The following is a 21907-nucleotide window of genomic DNA, read 5'->3' as shown; positions in this document are numbered from 1 at the left end:
AGGAGTCAGGCGGTGTGGCACACGAGTCGGCAGTGTGACGCACGACGGGAGTCGGGCAGTGTGACGCACGACAGGAGTCAGGCAGTGTGACACACGACTCCTCACACGTTTAATGCAACATTGCTGAAATTTTTCTACCTGATCAGTGTCACACCCAGATCTGTCTGGAAGTTGGAGTTAGCCACAGTTGTCTTACACCACAAGCCTTGCTGTGCAGACACACGTACACACTACACTCCGCCCCTCCCTCTCACTTCACGCTGACAAGTGACGTACCCATTGGTTCCTTTGGGGATTTTCCAGAATGATCAATGTCAATGCAATCTTCACCCAAAGTAACTAGATCAGTTTCTTGTCCCATAAGGGAAGATGGTGGTTTTATTTTACTCAAAAGTCTAGGGGAAATAACGATGGCTTTTTTTTTTGCTTGTACAACACTCGGTGCGGGTGGGATTGGAAGCTGAGCCTTTCCCACAGGACTCGCCACCCACAGACTCAGACACACCCTGACACCTCAACGCTGGCTGATTCCTCCAGGCAAGACAGGTAACTTTGTTCCTTTTTCAATGAAAGCACTTCAGCAATACCAGACTGCAACTGGAGCCTGGAAGCTGTCCGGATTCTCCCTGAAACATTGTTTGACTTGGATTGGGAGCCAGAGTAAACAGCAAGAAGAGCGAGGCCATGCTTTTCAGCAGCTGGCACAACCAGTCCACAGGCCCCTTCACCATCAGTTCTGACTACCTGAAGGTGCAGATCTGGTTCAGATGAACTGAGGCATGTACTAAAATTGGCTGGAGCAGATAGGAAAAGTTAAACGAAAACCGGACCATGGGAGCGGTGCTCCCTCTCAATAACTGGTAAGAACCTGGCCATTAGGTGTGAGGTGCTCTCGGTGCTGCTATACTTGGTGCAGTGTGGCCCATGATCCACTCCATCACCCTGGCAGTCACCTGGGCCGTCTTCTGGTTCATCTGGGCACCCAAGGTGGAGTAAGTTGGATGGGTTGCAATGCACAAGTCCCCAGACAACAGGGGCAAAGTGTAGCCAACATCACCCTCATCCTAACGACTATCTTCATGTGTGGCTGCATCAGGCTTTGCTTGGAACCAAAGCACACTGGCAAAGTCAAAGTTGGGTTTACTGTCATGTGCACAAGTACATGTATGCACAGGTGCAATGAAAAACTTCCTTGCAGCTGCATTACAGGCACAATGCAGCATATAAGCAGCGTTCACAAGAAAAACATAAACATAAGTTATACACAATTTTTACAAGAAAGAACACATTTAGAACAAAAACAACCAAGTCCCTTTGTACCAAGTGTTGCTATGCGCTCATGTTGTACTTGTCCCCAATATTGCAAAGGATGGGCTTGGCCATTGGCATGCAATGTGTAAGTCAGCTGGCAATTTCTGCATTGCGTATTCTTTGTGGAAATGTTCTTCCAGAAAAACACCTTTGAGCATAAGTCCGTCAGGCAGTGGTTGGCACAGAATGTCCTGCAGACAATGATGGACAAGGACTCGATGGATACTTTGGGGCGGTTCATCTGTCCGAATTCAGACTGTCCGAATCATCTGACAGAATACCTCATTGCCAGAACTCACATACAAACACCGAGACTCCGCTTGGCTGGTGGTGAGAGGGTTCCTCCAAGGCAGATCCTTCCAATGTGGTCGGAATCTAACCCACAACGCACGCTGCTCCCAGGACGGCTGCAAAGGAAAGGACACATTCGCCCACCTCTTTGCAGACCATGGATTTGCTAAGAGGATTTGGTGAAGGACGAAAGTGTCCTTGTCATGGTTCATCCCAAGCAGCTGTGTAACAGAGAACTCTCTGATTTACAGGCTGTTCCCAGGTACACACACACAAACAGACATCAGGTGCTGCTGGGAGGTCATCGACTCAGTGAAGGACACCCTTTGGTCTGCCCGAAACATGTTGGCTTCCAGCATGGTGAGATGTACATAAGGGAATGCTGCCAACTGACACAGTCCAAGCTACAGGAGTATGTGCTGAGGGACGCACTGAAGCTTGGTGCAGCCAACACAAAGGCTCTGTGGGGAAGGACCACAGTCTGGGCTCCTTCCGCTCCTGGGCATTGAGGGGCTGAGTCCAGTGGGGAAGCCCCTCAAACAACAGAAGGGTGAATTGCCCCAGGGGCCACATAAGTGGCAATGGTGCTATGTAAATAAAATGTGCTAACACTACTAGGTATAGAAACAGTTACACTGAATGTATGGACCAAACGACACTAAGAATGTAAAGAGCACATATAAAATGCACTGTATTCTGCTTTTGTACATATATTTTTTAATCATGAATAAAGTTCTTCCAGTAGTTTATTTTTTGCATCCAATCTGTTTTTGGGTCCCCCCCCCCCCCCCCCCCCCAACCTCCACTGGAAAAGGAAGCAGATTGTGAGCAGCAAAATGCACTGCACTGAATTGAAAGAGATGCAACTCAATCACCTTTTAGGGCAGGCACGGTAGTGTAGCGGTTAGCATAACACTATTACAGCACCAGCGATCCAGGTTCAATTCCAGCATTGTCTATAAGGAGTTTGTACATTCTCCCCGTATCTGTGTGGGTTTCCTCCCACATTCCAACGATGTACAGGTTAGGAAGTTGTGGGCATGCTATGTTGGCACCAGAAGCGTGGCGACACTTGCAGGCTGCTCCCAGAACACTCTACGCAAAGGATGCATTTCACTGTGTGTTTCGATGTACATGTGACTAATAAAGAGATCTTTTCTTATCTGGAGAAACAACTGTTTGGGGCATCTGAAAGTGGTCAGGGAAGAGTTGAATTAAAGCTGGCAATGCATCTTGCATGCCATGGAAAAGCGGAATGTTTCAGGGGATTGAGAGGAGGATCAGAGTGTCCCACAGGGACTGCTGGAAAGAGAAGGAAGGGGCTGATGCATTTGGTGATGCATCATGTTGAATATGACGCTAATGACTATGAAGGCTGGTGTGGGTGAAAGCTGAGGACAAGGTGAGAGGATTGGGGGAATGCAGAGGGATGAGGGCAGCTGTGGGTAATGGAACAGAGTGTTTGAGGCCCCACAATGGAAGGAACTGAGGAGAAAGGAACATAAATTAGAAGGACTTGTACTAAAGGTGACATCACCAATACAGACAGAGGGGAGTCAGAGACACGGGAAGAATGGAATGAAATCCTAAAAGGAAGCAGGTTGGGGAGGAAGGTTAGGGTAACTGTGGGATTTTGTTTGATAGTTTATCCCCGGAAATGAAGATAGGGGAGAGAGCGAAGGGAAGAAATGGAGGTGGATCATATACAGACAAAGGAAGGATGTGAATTGGAGGCAAAGATAATGCAGAGACTGTGCAAGAAATTGTACCAGTGCATGGTCATCAACCTACTAGAAAAAGAACTGAAGGAAGGATCCTGAATAGATTTGGAACAAAGAATGTTACACACAAGCAGCCGAAGCTAGGACCTGGGGATGGGGTGGGGGAGGTGGGTGACAATAGCAGGACGTTTTATTTAGAGAATTGAGTGGAGATGGAGGAGAAATTGCTCAATATGAGCAGAAAGCTCAGCCAGGCTGAAGAGAATGGTGATGTATAATGGTGACCAAATATTGAAAGGCCTGGATAGAGTAGACGTGGAGAGGATGGTTCTAGTAGTGGGACAGTCTAGGACCAGAGGGCACAACCTCAGAACAGAAGGATGTCCCTTTAGAACAGTGATGAGGGGGAGTTTCTTTAGCCAGAGGGTGGTGAGTCTGTAGAATTCATTGTCACAGATGGCTGGGGAGGCACTGGGTATATTTAAAGTGGAGTTTGATTGGTTCTTGATTAGGAAGGGCGTCAAAGGTTATGGGGAGAAGGCAGGAGAATGGGGTTGAGAGGAAAAAATAAATCAACCAGGATCGAATGGCGGAGCAGACTCAGTGGGCCGAATGGCCTAATTTTGCTCCTATATCTTATGGTATAAGGGCTGAATGAGCGTCTACTCATAGAAGTACAAGGTGCTCACAAACTGCGGCGAACAGAGGTGCGGTGGGATTGGGTACTTATGGTAAAATTGAGACTGTGAGGTCGTCAGAAGAAATAGCACTGTGGGTGTGAGGAGGTTGGACAAGAGGAGAATAAGAGTTGAAATAGGAAGAAATGAGCTCCATGAAATGAAAACAGATGATTTTGCTGGGGTAGTCTTGTGGATTTTGGAAGGATGTTGAAGTGGCCTATGTGGAATTGAATATTTTTTGTTGCTTTATGCCAGAATTGCTTACATAACCAACAATGATCACAGTTCAGAGGCAGAGCTCTGTCTCAGAGCTTTGATAAGCTGCTGCATAATGCAAATCTTTATTTTGTGGTTGAAGTTCCAAAGTCCAAAAATAACTCATTTGGAAGTGGTAAAGGATAAATTATTCTTAAATTTTATCCCAGATCTTCTATTAGAAAATGGAGGTTGACACTATTATGAAGGATAAGCCCTTAACATTTATTTACTTTTGGGGTGTCCAGGTGCAATCAGTTTCAGTATCAATCAAAGTCAAGTTCATTACCATATGCACAAGTGCATTTATGCACGGGTACAATTACTTGCACCATCATAGGTGCATAGCATCAGATAAGCAGCATTCACAAGAAAAACATAAATTAGGCATAAATTTTTCCAAGAAAGAACACAATTAGAACAAAAAAAACAAAGTCCATTATCGTGCAAAGTGATCAAAGTGGTCATAGTGTTGTTATTACTGAGGTAGTGATTAGGGTTGTGCTGGTTGATTCAAGAATCGGATGGTTGAAGGGAAGTAGCTGTTCTTGAACCTAGTGATGAGGGACTTCAGGCTTCTGTGCCTCCTGCCTGATGGTGGCTGCAAGAAGATGGCATGGCCCAGATGGTGGGGATCTTTGATTATAGATATTGCCTTCTTGAGGCAGCACCTCATGAGACATGCCCATGATATATTGTTCTGAGTCCACTACTCTCTGCAGCTTCTTACATTCCTGCGCATTTGAATTGCTGTACTTTCAACAGTACATCCGTAGAAGTTTGTTGGGGTGTTCAGTGAAATGCCGAACCTCCTTAACCTTCTCATATGAGTGAAATGGAAATTATTGTTTATAACATGCCACAGCAACCATATTTGCATTGATGAATTAAAACTGTTTAATTCATCTTAATGATGGCTTTGCAGTATTAAACGCACAATCTACCTTTTATTTGAAGGAACTGCAAGGCCACTCTTTTGCATGAGGGTACCAAGAACTTATTTTTAAAACAATGCACAGGTGGAAAATTCTATGTTTTTCCAAAGTGGTAATAGTCATCAGAAACTAAACAATATTTTTTCAGATCTTGGAACTGAGTACCTGCCATTTTAATGTGTCCTTACTATTGAACTTGAAGTTTATGACCTGCAGTGTTCTTTTAAAGTATTTTACTTTCTATTATCATCTTATCACTCTTCTCACCCTCCCCCACCCCACCCCCTTCTCCCTGTCCTGTCAGCCATTACCATTTGACTGCCGTGGTTTTCCCTTGCCAGTAATCTGAATCTTCAAGACCAGAAGGATGGTCTTTAACCTGAATTTTGACTCTGTTTCTCTTCCCACAAATGTGGCCTGATCTGCTATTTCCAGCATTTTCTGCAATTATTTTAGATTTGTTTTAGATGATTTTCAAAATTAGCCCAGACTTTCTGAGTTATGAACACTCTACACAAAAGATTATTTCACTGCGTGTTTTGATGTACGTGTGACTAATAAAGAAAACTTATGTTAACATGATGTCAACTCACAAATAAATTTAAATTTCAGACAACTGAAGTCCATGTGATGCAAGGTCCTTTTGCCAGATAGCCTGCAGTCATTGTGAACACTCATGCATGAAGAACAGCCACTAGGGAAAATTATCAGGAATCCCCCACTGTGAATATTGATGCTTTCAGCAAATAAAAGGGTGAGTTGAAGGAATAAGATAAACATAACAGCAGTGGTTTTTGGACAGCAGTACAGGAATAGGCTACTTGATGTCACCTCATGTTTCAGAGAAAATAGTTGGATATTAATGCATTATTTTAGGATTTAAGGGATTAAGGGCATAATGTAGCAAAGTGTTATTGAGGTAAAAGATCAATCTTGATGTTTTTGAATGGCAGAACAGGCACAAGGGGCCAAATGACCTACTCCTGCTCATCCTTCTAATGTTCAAATCTGGCCATTGTCTGTAAGGAGTTTGTACGTTCTCCCCGTGTCTGCGTGGATTTCTTCCGGGTGCTCTGGTATCCTCCCACATTCCAAAGACATAGGTTAGGAAGTTGTTGCGACACTTGAGGGCTGCCCCCAGAACACTATGCAAGAAGATGTATTTCACTGTGTGTTTCGATGTACATGTGACTAATAAAGATATTCTATCTATCTTATCTTACTATGACCAAGTAATGGAAACAAGTCATTCAGCACATTGAATATTTATCAATTTACACCCACAATTGTTGTCTTGTAAAATATGTTAACATGTCATGTCATGCCATGGCTTCCAGAAAAACTGTGTTGCCTTAAGGCAATCTTGGTTGTGGTGTAACAAGAAGGGCTGACTCAGGCCAGTGGTTAGAGAGTCATGGTTATACAGTGCAGAAACAGGTCCGTCAGCACAACTCGTCCATGCTGACCAAGTTACCTACCTGAGCCAGCCCGGTTTGCCTGCATTTGACCCATATCCCTTGAAACCCTTCCATGTACCTGTCCAAATTACTTTTAAACATTGTAGTTATAACTGCCTCTACCACTTCCTCTGGCAGCTCATTTCACACACTCACCATCCTCTTTGTGAAAAACTTGTTCCTTGATTCCCCTTTAAATCTTGCCCCTCTCACCTTAAAACTATGTCCTCTAGTTTTAGACTCCCCTACCCTGGGAAAAAGACTGTGATCATTCACCTTATCTATGCCCCTCATGATTTTATCTATCTCAATAAGATCACCCCTCAGCCTCCTAAGTTCCAGTGAAAACACCCCCAGCTTATCCAGTCTCTCCTCATAACTCAAGCCCTCCAGTCCCAGCAACATCCTCGTGAATCTTTTCTCCACCCTGTCCAGCTTCATTACATTGTTCCTATAGCCGGATAACCAGAACTGCACACAATAAGTAGCATAGTGGTTAGCACAATGCTTTACAGCGCCAGCGACCCAGGTTCAAATCCGGCCACTGTTTGTAAGGAGTTTGTACGTTCTACCCCGTGTCTGTGTGGGTTTCCTCTGGGTGCTCCGGTTTCCTCCCACATTCCAAAGACGTACGGGTTAGGAAGTTATGGGTGTGCTATGTTGGCGCCAGAAGCGTGGCAACACTTGTGGGCTGCCCCCCAAAATCACTATGCAAAAAGATGTAGTTCACTGTGTGTTTCGATGTACATGTGACTAATAAAGATCTTAAAAAAACAGCATTTTACAGCTGTAACAGTACGTCCCAACTCTTGTACTCAGTGCCCTGAGCAACGAAGGTAAGTGTGCCAAATACCTTCTTCACCACCCTGTGGACCTGCATCGGCACTTTTAAGGAACAATGTGCTTGTACCCTTCGCTCTCTCTTTTCTACAACACTCCCCAAGGCCCTGCCATTTACTGTGTAAGTCTTGCCCTGGTTTAACTTCCCAAAATGCAACATCTTGCACTTGTCTGAATTATATTCCATTTACCATACCTTGGCCCACTTTCCCAGTTGATCTGGATCCTGTTATAATCTTAGATAACCTTCTTCGCTGTCCACTATATCACCAATTTTGCTGTCATCCACAAACTTACCAACCACTTTGTATCCAATTAGCTACCTCATGCTGATTCACATGCGATCTACCCTTTTGAACTAGCCTACCATGTGGGATCTTGTCAAAAGTCTTGCTTAAGTCCATGTGGATAACAGTTACTGCGCTGCCCTTGTCATTCCTCTAAATGGCAAAGAAGAAGCTGAGGCGAAAAGGAAAGTGGTCAATGGTGGTACACCTTCCAACAGCTCATTGAGAACAGTACTAGGAAGAATATTCAAAGAGGTTTCCTCACCAACATTCCCTCCATTTTTGACAATATGTGGTGTTGGGCATTGGGAAAGGGGGAAATTGGTGGAGACAGTTACTTCCTCAGCAAAGACGGTGTTATAAATTTTGGCTTAATTATATCACAGTTGGTCAAATCTGTCAATGAGGCATCCTGCCATATGGTTTGGACCATTTGCTCAGGGAAGAAACCCACAGAATCCATAGTGTCCCTGTCCCGCAGTGACTGAAGTACATTCGGCATTGACCACTGTCTGATGGACTTGTGTTCAAAGGTGTTTACTTGGAAGAATCCTTCCACAAAGGACAGGAGTTGGGGGAAGGGGACCACACTGCAGCTCTTTGTTCAGCCGGTGCCGATGAGACGGTTGGGCCTCAGCTGAAGAGTTGCCTCCGCGGTAGATACACGGGCGGGCCGTGAAAGCCTGGACAGGGACCGCAAGCACAACGGACGATGGACTATAGTGCGGAAAGACGGCACAGTTTTCCACAGAGTTCATGCCGTTGGAAGGAAATATTCAATATTTTTTTGGAGTAAATGAGCAAAATCTATGTCCATGACCAGAACTGACTGTAACAAAAGGAGAGGTTTATAGTAATTGTTGAGAGGCGGCGATCGGAAACCCTTGTTTTCAGTTTACACGCCGCTGTGATTTAGAATAAGGCTGAAGGGAAGCAAAACAAAAAAAAATGCGGGGGTGTGGAAAAAAGGCTGTGGTCGATGATGAACCACTGACGACCGTGCGGCGGATCTTTGAGTCACGTCTGGGGAGCTTAAAATGTGAAGGGAACGCTCGGGGAAGCAGAATCAGACTCAGACTCAGACTCAGACCCAGGTAGAAGGAGAATGTTTGGCGACTACGGCACACTGAGCGGGCGGTCAGTGCTGGCGACCCTGCTCCTCGGCGGTCTGCTCACTCTCGGCCAAGCAGGTAAGGCGAAGCTCGACCTCCAGCGGCAAGTTTGCCACCGACTGTGCGGCGCGGGGTTATCCGGAGTGCAGGGGGAATTATTGCTCCCCCTTATACTGTTTCTTCCCGTGGTTTTGTAAACCTGATGCTCGGCTTAGAGCTGGGTCTCAATAGTAATGGCAACTGTCTCCGACTTTGGGGACGCCGCTTGTAACTAATGGTTCCTGCCAAGGCTGTGTTGTTCTAACTCGCGGTTAGTTTGCGTGAACGTGTGAAATCAGCAGAGACCTGTTCAGGGCAGGCTGGCAGCGATCCCCGAGCCTCACCTTGTCCCGTTCCCTTCACCCACAGCCAACCCTTGCTGCTCCAACCCGTGCCAGAACCGAGGGATCTGCAGCACGGTGGGTTTCGATCGTTATGAATGCGACTGCACCCGCACCGGGTTTTACGGACAGAACTGCAGCACGCGTAAGTGAAACCACCCCGCCAGCAAGCTTTCACCGTGCCTTTTCCTCCGCTCATTCCTGCTGAACTTGACGCCAAATCACGGTCCATTTTAATAATTTTTTTCCCCCTTCAAACAGCCGAATTCTGGACTTGGGTGAAACTCGGCCTGAAACCCAGCCCGAACACCGTGCACTACATCTTGACTCACTATCCTGGGGTATGGAACATCGTCAATCAGATCTCCTTCCTGAGGGATATTATTATGCGTTACGTCTTAGTGTGTAAGTAGGACGGACCATATTGTTCATGAGTTTAATTTGCGAGATTCTGAGCGGTTTTAAAGTAATATTACTAAACGCAGTGAGTAAATGTCCTCAGTAGGCGTGAGACTGTGTTTGTAGTGAAGTCGACCAGTTGTTTAGGCGGACAGGGTGAGAATTCCTTGTGGCCGGGTAAAGACATTTGAGAACGCGTGACCTGATCAGAGCAAACGGAAGTTAAAGGATTTTGTCAGGAGTAGGAAGAAAACAGAAAATATTTAGATTTCGATGTTACTAATCGGCGAACAGTCGATATTTTCCCTTTATAATTCATTAAAATGATTGCTTACTTGCATGTTATTTGCAGACTGTATTTTTTGCCATTGTTAATACAATTCTTTCTCCTCAAAAAAAACAGCCAGATCTCATTTGATTGACAGTCCTCCTACATATAATTCAAAGTACAGCTACAAGAGCTGGGAAGCCTATGCCAATATCTCCTACTACACGAGAAATCTCCCTCCAACTCCTGAAGACTGCCCAACCCCAATGGGAGTAGTTGGTAAGTTAATAATACTGGAGGATTACAACACATTTCCTTGCAACGCCTTCTCCCACCATCTGAACTGCATTGCCTATTTCCGCTCCTCTTTGTTAGATTCTCCAGGTCTTGGTATTCAATATATTATAAGGCTGATAATGAAGTAGAAAATTATAAGCAACAATATCTTGTAATTCCATGTTAATGTAATAACTGCTTTGAAACAATGGAGTGGACTTTTACACAGTGAGAAGAGGCATTTCCATTAATCTGACTGTTTGTAAAGGCCACCTAAGAGTAGGGGAAAGGAATCCCACTGACACTGGAATATGGGAGTAAATAGTTGAAGCCAATAATCAGCTGATTTGTTGCCACCATCTAATTTTCATCCCCACCTTGTTTCTTGAAACTTTGCTTGGTGTTTTTGGGAAATATATTGAGAAGCAAAAAAAAATTAACACTCTCAAGAATGAGTGCAAATGTAATATCTATACTCCCACTGATGATGTGAGCTGCTTATAATTTAACTCTCTGACCAAGCCTTTGTGGCTAGCCATCAACATTTGTATGAAAATCCTCTTGTGCATGGCCTTGCACCATTAAAACTGCCATAAAAATAGAATTGTTAGCAAAATTGTATTGTGAAATTGTCCACAACCAATGATTTCATCTGTTGAAACGAATAGATGGAATAAATAAATGACAGGAGCTTCTGGCTTGCAGTTAACGAGTGGAAGTTCACTGCAACTTACTTTCAAATTTGCAACCCTTGTGGCTAGCAATATATTCCAGAATGACACTGCCTCTTTCAGCATTCTTCCTGCAGACATTTCTTGGATACATTCCATTACTTGGGGCATGGAAGAAATGTCACCACCTTACTTGATTACAGTTTACAGATGTGCATTTCTGTTCTATCACAGGAAAGAAAACATTGCCTGACCCCAAGTATCTAGCAGAAAGATTCCTCCTGAGGAAGACGTTTGTGCCTGATCCCCAAAGGACTAATATGATGTTTGCCTTCTTTGCCCAACATTTCACTCATCAGTTTTTTAAGACGGATGTGAGCCGAGGCCCTGAATTCACAAAGGGACTGGGACATGGCGTAAGTACAAATTGTGTAACTCAGCTATTTTTCAAGAATGGATGGAAAAAAAAATCCATCATTCTACTTGAGTATTATAAATTGACGTTTTGTGTTGAAGAGAACATTTACTATTCTAAGTTCAAACTAAGAGCAGAGGAACATAAGAAACTGGAAGGAGTATAGGTCCCTGGTCAGACCCCACTTGGAGTATTATGATCAGTTCTGGTCGCCTCACTACAGGAAAGATGTGGAAGCCATAGAGAGGGCGCAGAGGAGATTTACAAGGATGCTGCCTGGAATGCGGAGCATGCCTTATGAAAGCAGGTTGAGGGAACTCGGCCTTTTCTCCTTGGAGAGACGGAGGATGAGGGGGGACCTGATAGAGGTGTATAAGATGATGAGAGGTATTGATAGGGTAGATAGTCAGAGGCTTTTCCCCAGGGCTGAATTGGTGGCCACAAGAGGACATAGGTTTAAGGTGCTGGGGAGTAGATATAGAGGAGATGTCAGGGGTAAGTTTTTTACTCAGAGAGTGGTGAGTGCATGGAATGGGCTGCCGGAAACGGTGGTGGAGGCTGATACGATAAGGTTTTTCAAGAGACTGTTAGATAGGTATATGGAGCTGAGTAAAATAGAGGGCTGTGGGTAAGCCTTGTAATTTCTAGGGTAGGGACATGTTCAGCACAGCTTTGTGGGCCGAAGGGCCTGAATTGTGCTGTAATTGTTCTATGTCCTATGAGTAGGCCAATCTGCCCCTTGTGTCTGATTCACCATTCAGTAAGATCATGACTGAGCCAATCTTGGCCCCAACAGCACTCTCCCTCTCCTTCCCAAATCTCCTTGACTCTCTTGTGGTTTTAACTGTCTGTCAATCACTATCTTACATGTTTTCAGTAACTCTGCCTCCATAGCTCTCTAGACAATTCTAGAGATTCACATCTCTTTGAGTGAAGAAATTCTGGCTCAACCTTTGTTCCTGTCTCTGCACTGTCTCCAATGCAAGCACATCCTCCCTTAAAATATGGAGACCAAAACTGTACACAGTTTTCTTGGTACAATCTCACCAAAATTGCCTCAAAACCTCCCTACTTTAATCTCCATACCCCTTGCAATATTGCCAACATTCCATTAGTATCCTGAATTACCTGTTGTATTTGCATGCTAACTTCTTTGTGTTTTATGTAATAAGACCTCCAGATCCCTTGTATGATGTAGTATTTCACTGTTTAAATAATAATTCACTTTTTCATTCTTTCTTCCAAGGTGAATACCCTCACATTATACTTCATAGGCCAATTAATTGCCCATTCACTTGATCTATCTCTATCCCTTTGCAGGCTCTTTGTTTCCTCCTCAGAATTTGATCCACAAATTTAGTATCATCAACAAAGTCAGCTACAGTACACTCAATCTCAAGTCATTAATGTAGATTACAAATAGCTGAGGTTCCAGCACTGATCTCTGTGGCACTCCACTGGAACTAACTATCAATCCAAAAATGACCCATTTATTCCAATTCTGTTTTCTGTCAGTTAGTTGCTCCCCTATTCATGCCAATAGATTACTCCCAACCTCATTTGCTCTTATCTTGTGCAGTGACCTTCTATGTGGCACCTTATTGAATCCCTTCTCGAAATCCAAATACATGATATTAATAGTTCTTCTGTTTGCTACATTCTCAAAGAACTCTAGCACATTCTCCTTCCATAAACTATCTTGACTTTGCTTGATTGTTTTCATGACATATTAATGGTTTACACTATTTCCATTACACAGGTTGACCTAAGTAATATTTATGGAGAAACTTTGGATCAACAACACCAACTGAGACTATTTACAGATGGGAAACTCAAGTATCAGGTAGGCTTTAACCTGAGTGCGTTATTGCATATTGCTATGGCATAATCATACTTGCATGTTCAGTGTCCAAGTACCTTTTGGCGTTTGGTATCAGAGTATTTGGATACAGCTCAAGAAATCTTAACTAATCTGCAATATCTCTTACAGATTGTAAATGGAGAAGTCTATCCTCCCACTGTTAAAGATGCAGCTGTAAAGATGGTGTACCCTCCTCATGTCCCAGAACACTTGCAGTTTGCAGTGGGACAGGAATTCTTTGGTCTGGTCCCAGGTTTGATGATGTATGCAACACTTTGGCTGCGGGAACATAACCGAGTCTGTGATGTATTGAAAGTGGAGCATCCTGAATGGGACGATGAACGGCTTTTCCAGACTACCAGACTGATACTGATAGGTGAGTGCATCCATTCATGCCCAACTCTCTCCAAGCAAGCTCTGGACTTTGGAGTATATGCACACCAGGATCATCAATAGAAAGTGCTAGAATGCAGTAGAGGAGAAAGCTATATAACCTTTTGGAATTTTATTTGAATTAAACAGTTTCCTGGCAAAAAAAGCTTTTAAAATAAATACAAACTATTTTATTGACTCCAACAGGAGAGACAATCAAAATTGTAATTGAAGATTATGTGCAGCATCTGAGTGGTTATCACTTCAAGTTGAAATTTGACCCAGAGTTGCTCTTCAACCAGCAATTCCAATATAGTAACCGGATTGCATCGGAGTTCAACACTCTCTATCACTGGCACCCTTTGATGCCTGATACCTTCAATATCGAGGACAAAGAGTACAACTACCATGAATTCCTCTTCAATAACTCAGTGCTGCTGGAGCATGGCATTTCCAACATGGTGGCTTCATTCACTAAGCAAATTGCTGGCAGGGTAAGAATCAGCTTATTTTCAGTCTGTTTCATAATGGTTCAAAAACCAGTAAGTAATTTCTTTGCAATGCTGCAAGTGTCAAATGGATGTATCAGTAAAATTAAAGGTTGAATAGGTTTGTTGCAATATTTAATTCTCCATGTCAGTAGTGATAGAACATTTCCTAAATGTTCCTTTGTTAGAAAGGCATGATATCTTCTAGATCAGTTAGAATCAGAATAAAATATTTACATCATTAAGCAGTGAAATTACTGGATTCATGACTTGGGAAACTCTTTTAAATTAATGATCCCGATCTTTCTACAGGTTGCTGGAGGCAGAAATATGAATGCAGCATTGATAAAAGTGGCTATTGCTACCATTGAGCACACTCGACAGATGCGATACAAGTCTCTAAATGAGTATCGAAAGCGCTTTTCATTGAAGCCCTATGAGTCTTTTGAAGAGCTCACAGGTAAGATCTACAAATTATATTTAATTGATTTTTTTCGCTACAAGTCAACATGTTTAGGTGTAGCCAAAATGAGGGGTTGTTAAGGGAAGGACATTCTTTCACTCTGAAATCTGGGGCCTATTCAACCCAGAGTGGAGGTTGAAAATGTCATGGCTATTAGATAGACCATTATCGAGCAGTTTCATCTCAGTCCTAAACAAACATTTCTTTTACATTTGTGGCCATAACAAGATACTATTTAGTTCTAGATTGGCTGTCTTTTGCACGATGAATATTAAAGGAAATGTAAATTTTAATGTTATAATATGGCTTGCTCCTGAAATTGGGAGTTAAGTTATGTTGCTGGAGCTTTCTCCTGCTACTCAAGCTATATCTTTCCTGGAAACACAGTACAGGCACCAAGGACAAAATTGGAAAAATATTCCATTGTCCATTGTTGGCATAGCTCCACTTATTGTGGATGAAGCAAAATTCAGTCAAAAAAGACAATTTTTTGGGGGGGCAAATGTACCGCCTAATACTTGATATTCTCAAGTTCTTCACGTAGACTTATCTGTATGTGGTTTGTTGGCTTGGGGGAGGATGATCTGCAATTTTTGGAGGGGAAGACCTCATTATGAGGCTGACAATATTTATTGGCTCTTCTCCCTTACTCTCCCCCTCCCTCACCAATACTTATTGATCACATTAAAGTTTCTGTAGTACATGGTGGAGCTATCCACAAGACTGTCAATTTAGAGAGAGTCATCTAATAATTAGAAAGTTGTTTCTGAAATATGGTTATTTATATTGTTAAAGAACATTAACATTTTTTCCATATATCCATTAAAAAGACTGCTTATTCTTGAATAGTATTTGTTGTACCTTATTACAATAGTTATTTTATATTACAGGTGAAACAGAAATGGCATCTGAGCTGAAGGAACTTTATGGGGATATTGATGCAATGGAGATGTATCCTGCCCTGATGATAGAAAAACCAAGGCCTGGAGCCATATTTGGAGAAACAATGGTCGAGATGGGTGCACCCTTCTCTTTGAAGGGTTTAATGGGAAATCTTATTTGTTCTCCAGAATATTGGAAACCCAGCACCTTTGGCGGCAAAGTTGGCTTTGACATTGTAAACACTGCAACGCTGAGCAAGTTGGTCTGCAACAATGTAAAAAGCCCTTGCCCAATTGTTTCATTTAGTGTTCCTCAGTCTGTCCCCAGCAAAGCAGGCTCAGTCAGCTCCAAATCTCCCAGTCACGATGTTAATCCACATGCACTCTTGAAAGAGCAGTCAACGGAACTTTAAATTTGTTTTTATTAAATAACTGTGCTATAAAGTATCACCAGAGCTTATGATAAAGGTGCTACAATTGGTCTGAGTGGAAAAAGAAATATCAGTCAGGGTTTATGTTCTTGCTTTGACTTCCTCCTCCTGCATCGCTTGTGTCCATGAAATGGATCAGGCTTGGGTATGATATCCCTATCTACTGAACAAGTGTTTCACCAACACATAGTGCCAAGACTCTCATGTGAATAATGCCTACTATTGTGAGTTACTGAGAGGTAACCAGCACACCTGAAACAAGTTAATTCATCCAGGTGGAGGAAAGCATTGGCAGTAGAAATTGGAAAAAAGATGAAACACGGTCCCACATTTTATATTGACTATCTCCAAAAATACATCTCCTTAGCTTGTTCTTATTGTGCTCTGTGGAATGTTGAGCCTGAGTCCATGATATGACAGACTGTGTACTCTTTCATTATTCTCAATACTTGGGTGATGCTGCATTTAATAGTTGTAGCCTGAGAAAATAATCAGTCACATCAGAAGGTATTTTATTCAGAAGGTCCAACAGTTTTTGATAAGAGTTGAAGAGCACAATGTCAAAACAACTGAGACACTTTCCTTGTCTCTACTGCTGAAACTTTGGCCACATGCTGTTTGATTGTCTCAGTCTACAAACGTCAATGTAATATGCATCCCTGGTCCAGATCCAGAACACTTCTGCTGCTAATCTCAGTTTGTGAGGGAGACTTGTCATTTTGAAGTTGATGACTCCTGTTTAGATACACAGTGCAGCAACATCCAGACATCTTTGTATTGGTACAGGTGCATTTAGGCAGGGGTTCTCATACCCTTACACGTGCCATTGAATCTTCGTGAATGTACACATGATGAACAATCACTGTCTATGCTTACATGAGGTTGCTGTCACTTTTGGAAAAGTGCTTTAGTATGACTGAACTTTAGTGTTCAGTGGAGATTAATTATATTCAAAGGGCTTTAAAAACTATATTTGTTATTTAATTTAACTTATTGTCTTTATTTATTTATGGAGAAATCAAATGCAGTTTATATGAAATATTGTATATTTTGAGACAATGGAACAAAGACTCCAGAATTTCTATTCTTGTGTTCTAAAATTTATCTTAACAATGACATAAGCAGGAATTTGTACATGTGGGAAGGGAAAACAAAACCATTGAATTCTCCCAACAATAGTAGGGTAGAACTCTTACTGTGCAAAATATGGTTTATGATTGTACAAATGGCTGGTAGTGAAATGTTTTTTTTAACCGATAGCCTAGCTGCTGTGCAGCAAGCTTGTAATCAGCAAACCTTTAACACAAAAGGCAGAAATCCTCCTGTATGTACCCAACAACAAAGTAGATTACAAATTAAAACAAAAGTAATAAGATAAATTGTTCAGACCTTACAATTTGAGGACAATGCACTGTTCATCTCTGCCTACTCACTTGATTGCAAGCTACTGTAATTGAACATTGTTTCAGAACAACATCCAAACTTTAATTTTTTTAAACGGAATATTTTGTACTGTTGACAGATTGCACTTTATAAGTATTTCCTTTTGTACTTGGAAAAGATAAGTGAAAGAACAAATAATTAAAAAGATGATGAAAATAATAACTTCTGTCTCAGTGTGTTTTATATGGAGTTCAAGTTTGCTTAGATTTCTTCTGGGGTTTGTTTCTCTTTGCTCTGGGACAGGGAAGGAGCAGACTGGTTTTTCCGAAAAAAATGACACCAGCCAAGATGAGCAGAGGTCATAGAAACATTAATTTGCAAACTGAAAGTATCAACTTCCATAGTTCCACAGCTCTGTGGAAGAGAAGCTAGGAGCAGAGGGCTAGACAGCTAATGTTGATTATCCGTGCAAAATGGGAGGTAGACAAAAACCCAGCAATCAAAGAGCAGCTAGCTTTACACCAGTGATAAGAAAGATAATATCTAAACTAAGTAATGGAAGACAAGCATCATGTATTCCAAACAGACTAAGTCAGCTTAATAAATCAATAGATTTCTTTGAAGAGGTAATGTGCAGTGCATACAAAGATAATGGGACAAATGTAAAGGGACAGTACACTGTTAATGGCAAGACCCTTAATAATGATGTACAGAGGGATCTTGGGGTCCAAGTCCATAGCTCCCTGAAAGTGCCACCCAGGTTGATAGGGTGGTAAAGAAAACATATGGCATGCTTGCCTTTATTAGTCAAGGCAGGGTGCAGGAAAGGTTTACCAGGATGCTGCATGGCTTATAAGGCATGTGCTATAAGGGCAGGTTAGACAAACTTGGGTTGTTTTCTCTGGAGCATCAGAGGCTGAATGGAGACCTGATAGAAGTTTATAAAATCATGAGCGGCATGGAGAGACAGCTGGTACATTTTTCCCAGGGGCAAAATATCTATTACTAGAGGCATACATTTAAGGTGAGAGGCGGAACGTTCAATGGGAGATGTGCGGGGCAAGTTTTTTACACAGAGAGTGGTGGTCCCTGGAATGCACTGCCAGGAGTGGTGTTGGAGCCGGATATGATGGAGGCATTTATGAGGCTTTTAGATAGACACATAAACATGCAGAGATAGAAGGATATGGACAACATGCAGGCAGAAGGAATCAGTTTATTAGGCATCATTAGCTTAACTAGTTCAGCACAACTGAAGGGCCTATTCCTGTGTTGTATGTCTTACTCAAAAACAACACGTATTTAGAAAAATGCCTCAAGGAGCTTTGCAGAAGTATTATCATTTGAGATTGCCATTAAGTCAAAGAAGGAGTTATGTTTGAAGAAGAATTAATACCATAGTGAGGTAAGTGAGGCTTTAGAGGGGCTGGGCAGAGGGATTTTCCAGAACCTAAGAACCTAGACCTCTGTGGTGGAAGGTGAAATCCCAAAGATAGGATAATGGAATTGGGTGGTGCACAAGAGACCGATGCTGGAGGAAGACTGAGTTATAAAAGGTTTGACAATTTGAGAGGGATTACAGAAAGAGAGTGATGAGGCGGACTGAAATTAGAGAAGCAGTGTGCTGACAGAAAGCAGATGCCTCTGACGTACATGTGAAAACTGACTCCATGTATTTTAGATGGTGTTGTCAAAGGATGGTCCGCAAATCAGAGAAAGGAGGCAACCAAACTCATATCCCTGGGTGGTCTCAGTGATAACAGTGTAGGAGTGAAGAAAGAGTTACTTTATCTATTATTAGTTAATTAAAGCAGAACAGTTAAAAATGTATTCATTTCTAAGGTATGGATGTTGCTGGAAATGCTGATAGTTATTGTCTATCCTTAATTTCCTCTGAACTGAGGAGGTAGTTACGAGTCAACAACATTGATGGGACTGGAGTCACATTTAGAAGATGCAACATGGCACACTGAAGTGCTTCCCCAAAGGATAAAGTTGACTGTATGCTTGGAGCACCCTAGGAACTTTTGACCACTTCACTCAAGGAAGGATAAGCAGATAAACTTACCTTATTAGCAATGGATCAAAGTGAATGTTCACTTGATAGATTTCTGAGATATGAGGCTATCATATGAACAGACTTTGATAAGAATCAGACCATACCTCACTGGAATTAGAAGAATTAGATTAGAACACATTGAAATGTATAAAGTTCCTAAATGCTGACAAAACTGTTTCAGCTGGGTGGAGAGATTGAACTGGGACTTCAGTCTTGGATTAATTATGGTGCAGTGAAATCTCTTCACATTGAAGGTCTGTGAATCCTTGGACTCCTCTGCCCAAGTGAGCTGTAGATTTTGTTGAATATCTTAAAAACTGAGACTGATGGCTCTGAGGCCTCAAGGAAATCAAGAAATGAAGATATCAGAGATGATGATGGAATTAACATTCATCCATTATTTTATTGAACACTGGGTTAGTGTTTATGGCTTTAAGCTTGCTCCCGTTTCTTACGTTCTTGTGTTTCAATACCGTGGGGAGGACAAAAGCCTTACGAGAAATAATCAAACAGAAACATGGGCAAGGATTTGGAAGGAGTCAATAAATTCAAGGACTTCAAAAAGGAAGTGGCAGTTGGATGTATGAACAAATTTTTTGTGAAGGAGTTTGACTTGAAAGGAATGGGAGAGTACATAATGAATGGTTTGACAACAATGACATTTTATAACCCATTTAATATAGTATTAAGTTGGTTTAAACAGTGTAACCAAACAAACTCTAACATCAAGCCACACGAGGAAATATTACGACAGCTGACCAAAAAAGCCTGTGCAGTTTTTTATGGTGCATCTCCAAGGAGGAACATAGGCAAGAGAGATTTCAAGTGGGAATTCCAGAACCTAGTCCTGATATATTTTGTAGACGGTATATACTACAGCTACAGTGCACAAAGGATTGAGCAGAGAAGCACAAGTGAGCTAAGTTGGAGGAGCATAGATCTTCAGATGGTTGTCGGGCTGAGGGAGGTGAGAAATAGATAGAGGTGAAGCCATGGAGAATATTGGAAACAAAGATAAGAATTGTTAAATTGAGAAGACACTGAAACAGGAGCTAAAGTGAATGCAGGGTTCAGATGTGAACAGAACATGGTGAAAGTTAGAATATGGGAAGCATCCATTTGTTGTTTCTCTTTAATACATTCCTGGGAGTTCCATCAACAATGAAGTCAAGACTAACAATTCTGTATTCAAATGGAGGATTAGTCTGGAAAACTATTAACATCAAGTAATCAACTCTCTGCCCTGCCATCCTGCAGCATGTTTGATTGCAACTATCACTGAAAGTGTTTTATTGATAATGGTTTACTATTGTCACGTGTACCGAGATACAGTGAAAAACTTCTGTTTTGCATACCATCCAGACAGATCATGCCATACATAATTACATCAAGGAAGTAAAGAGAATACAGAATGCAGAATATAGAGTTGCAGTTTCAGAGAAAGTGCAGTGCAGGTAGACAAATAAAGTGCATGGGCCATGACAATGTAAATTGGGAGATCAGGAGTTCAAGAGTTAATCTTTAAGCATAGGTCCATTCAAGAGTCTGATAACAGTGGGATAGAAGCTATCCTTGAATCTACTGGTTCATGCTCTCAGGCTTTTCTATCTTCTGTTTGATGGGAGAGGGGAGAAGAGAGAATGACCAGGATGGGAGGGGTCCCCTATCCCGACTTCAGCCTGAGGTTCCCACCAGCTTTAAAAGACCACTATCATCCCAGTACCTAAGAAAAATAAGGTAACATGCCTTAAAGACTAACACCTGGTGGCTCTGACATCCACCATCATGAAGTGCTTTGAGAGGCTGGTCATGTCGCACATCAACTCCAGCCTCCCAAACAACCTTAACCCACTGCAAATTGCTTACAGCCGAACAGGTCCACGGTGGACAAAAGCGGACTAGTGTAGAAATATTGTAAATGGGTGCTTGAAGGTTGATGCAGACTGTGGGGTGAAGGGCCTGTGTCTATGCTGTATGGTTCTATGACAGAGAGTCAGATTGTCTCGGGGAGAGTCACTGAGATCCACCATTTACTGTGGGTAGATCTGCAGCTGAGGAACCTTGCCTGGGTCAATGCTTTTTTTTAAATTTCAAAAAATAGACTTTATTCATAATGAGAAACATATACAAAGGAAAGAACAGTGCAAAAACTTTACACTTGTGGTTGTTACATTCAGTAGTGTAAACTTTGAAAAAGACACAAACAACATAGCACCACTGCCACTCATGTGGCTCCCTGAGGTGATACCCCTTTCATTGTTCAAGGGGCTTCCTCACCCAACCCTACCCCTCCATGTGCGGTAGCGGAAGGAGCCTATACTGTGGTCCTTCCCCATGGAGCCTTAGCACTGGCTGCACCGAGCTTCAGTGCATCCCTCAGCATGTACTCCTGCCGCCTGGACTGTGCCAGACTGCAGTATTCCCTTACGGTCATCTCGCTGTGCTGGAAGACCAACAAGTTTTGGGCAAAGCAAAGGGCATCTTTCACCAAGTTTGATGACCTTGCAGCAGCATTTGATGTCTGTCTTGGTGTGTGTCCCTGGGAACAGCCCATAGATCAGAGAGTCCTCTGTTACACAGCTGCTGGGGATGAACTGGGACATGGACCCTTACATCCATCTCCACAACCTCTTAGCAAATTCACAGGGTTCAGAGGAGATTTACGAGGATG

The 21907-nt window shown here is 42.4% G+C and overlaps 1 protein-coding gene across 1 annotated transcript; it reads left to right on the top strand.

Moving 5' to 3' along the window:
- Positions 1–8776: 8776 nt before the first annotated feature.
- ptgs2b (prostaglandin-endoperoxide synthase 2b) lies at positions 8777–17399 on the top strand. Its single transcript, XM_052010724.1, has 10 exons — positions 8777–8967; positions 9298–9414; positions 9531–9674; positions 10072–10215; positions 11118–11299; positions 13058–13141; positions 13289–13535; positions 13739–14025; positions 14332–14479; positions 15373–17399. Exons 1-10 carry the CDS (start codon positions 8883–8885, stop codon positions 15774–15776), a joined length of 1842 nt encoding a protein of 613 aa, XP_051866684.1. The 5' UTR covers positions 8777–8882; the 3' UTR covers positions 15777–17399.
- Positions 17400–21907: the final 4508 nt, after the last annotated feature.

Source organism: Pristis pectinata, chromosome 3, assembly GCF_009764475.1.
Source record: "Pristis pectinata isolate sPriPec2 chromosome 3, sPriPec2.1.pri, whole genome shotgun sequence".
Lineage (NCBI taxonomy): Eukaryota > Metazoa > Chordata > Chondrichthyes > Rhinopristiformes > Pristidae > Pristis > Pristis pectinata.
Note: the sequence above shows the minus strand (reverse complement) of the source record. Positions and strands in the feature narration are given on the sequence as shown.

Excerpts from the sequence above, each read along its gene's own strand:
- ptgs2b (XM_052010724.1), top strand. The coding sequence starts at position 8,883 with ATGTTTGGCGACTACGGCACACTGAGCGGGCGGTCAGTGCTGGCGACC. Across the intron at positions 8,968-9,297 it reads GCTCACTCTCGGCCAAGCAG|CCAACCCTTGCTGCTCCAAC; the intron begins GTAAGGCGAAGC and ends CTTCACCCACAG. Across the intron at positions 14,480-15,372 it reads GTCTTTTGAAGAGCTCACAG|GTGAAACAGAAATGGCATCT; the intron begins GTAAGATCTACA and ends TTTATATTACAG.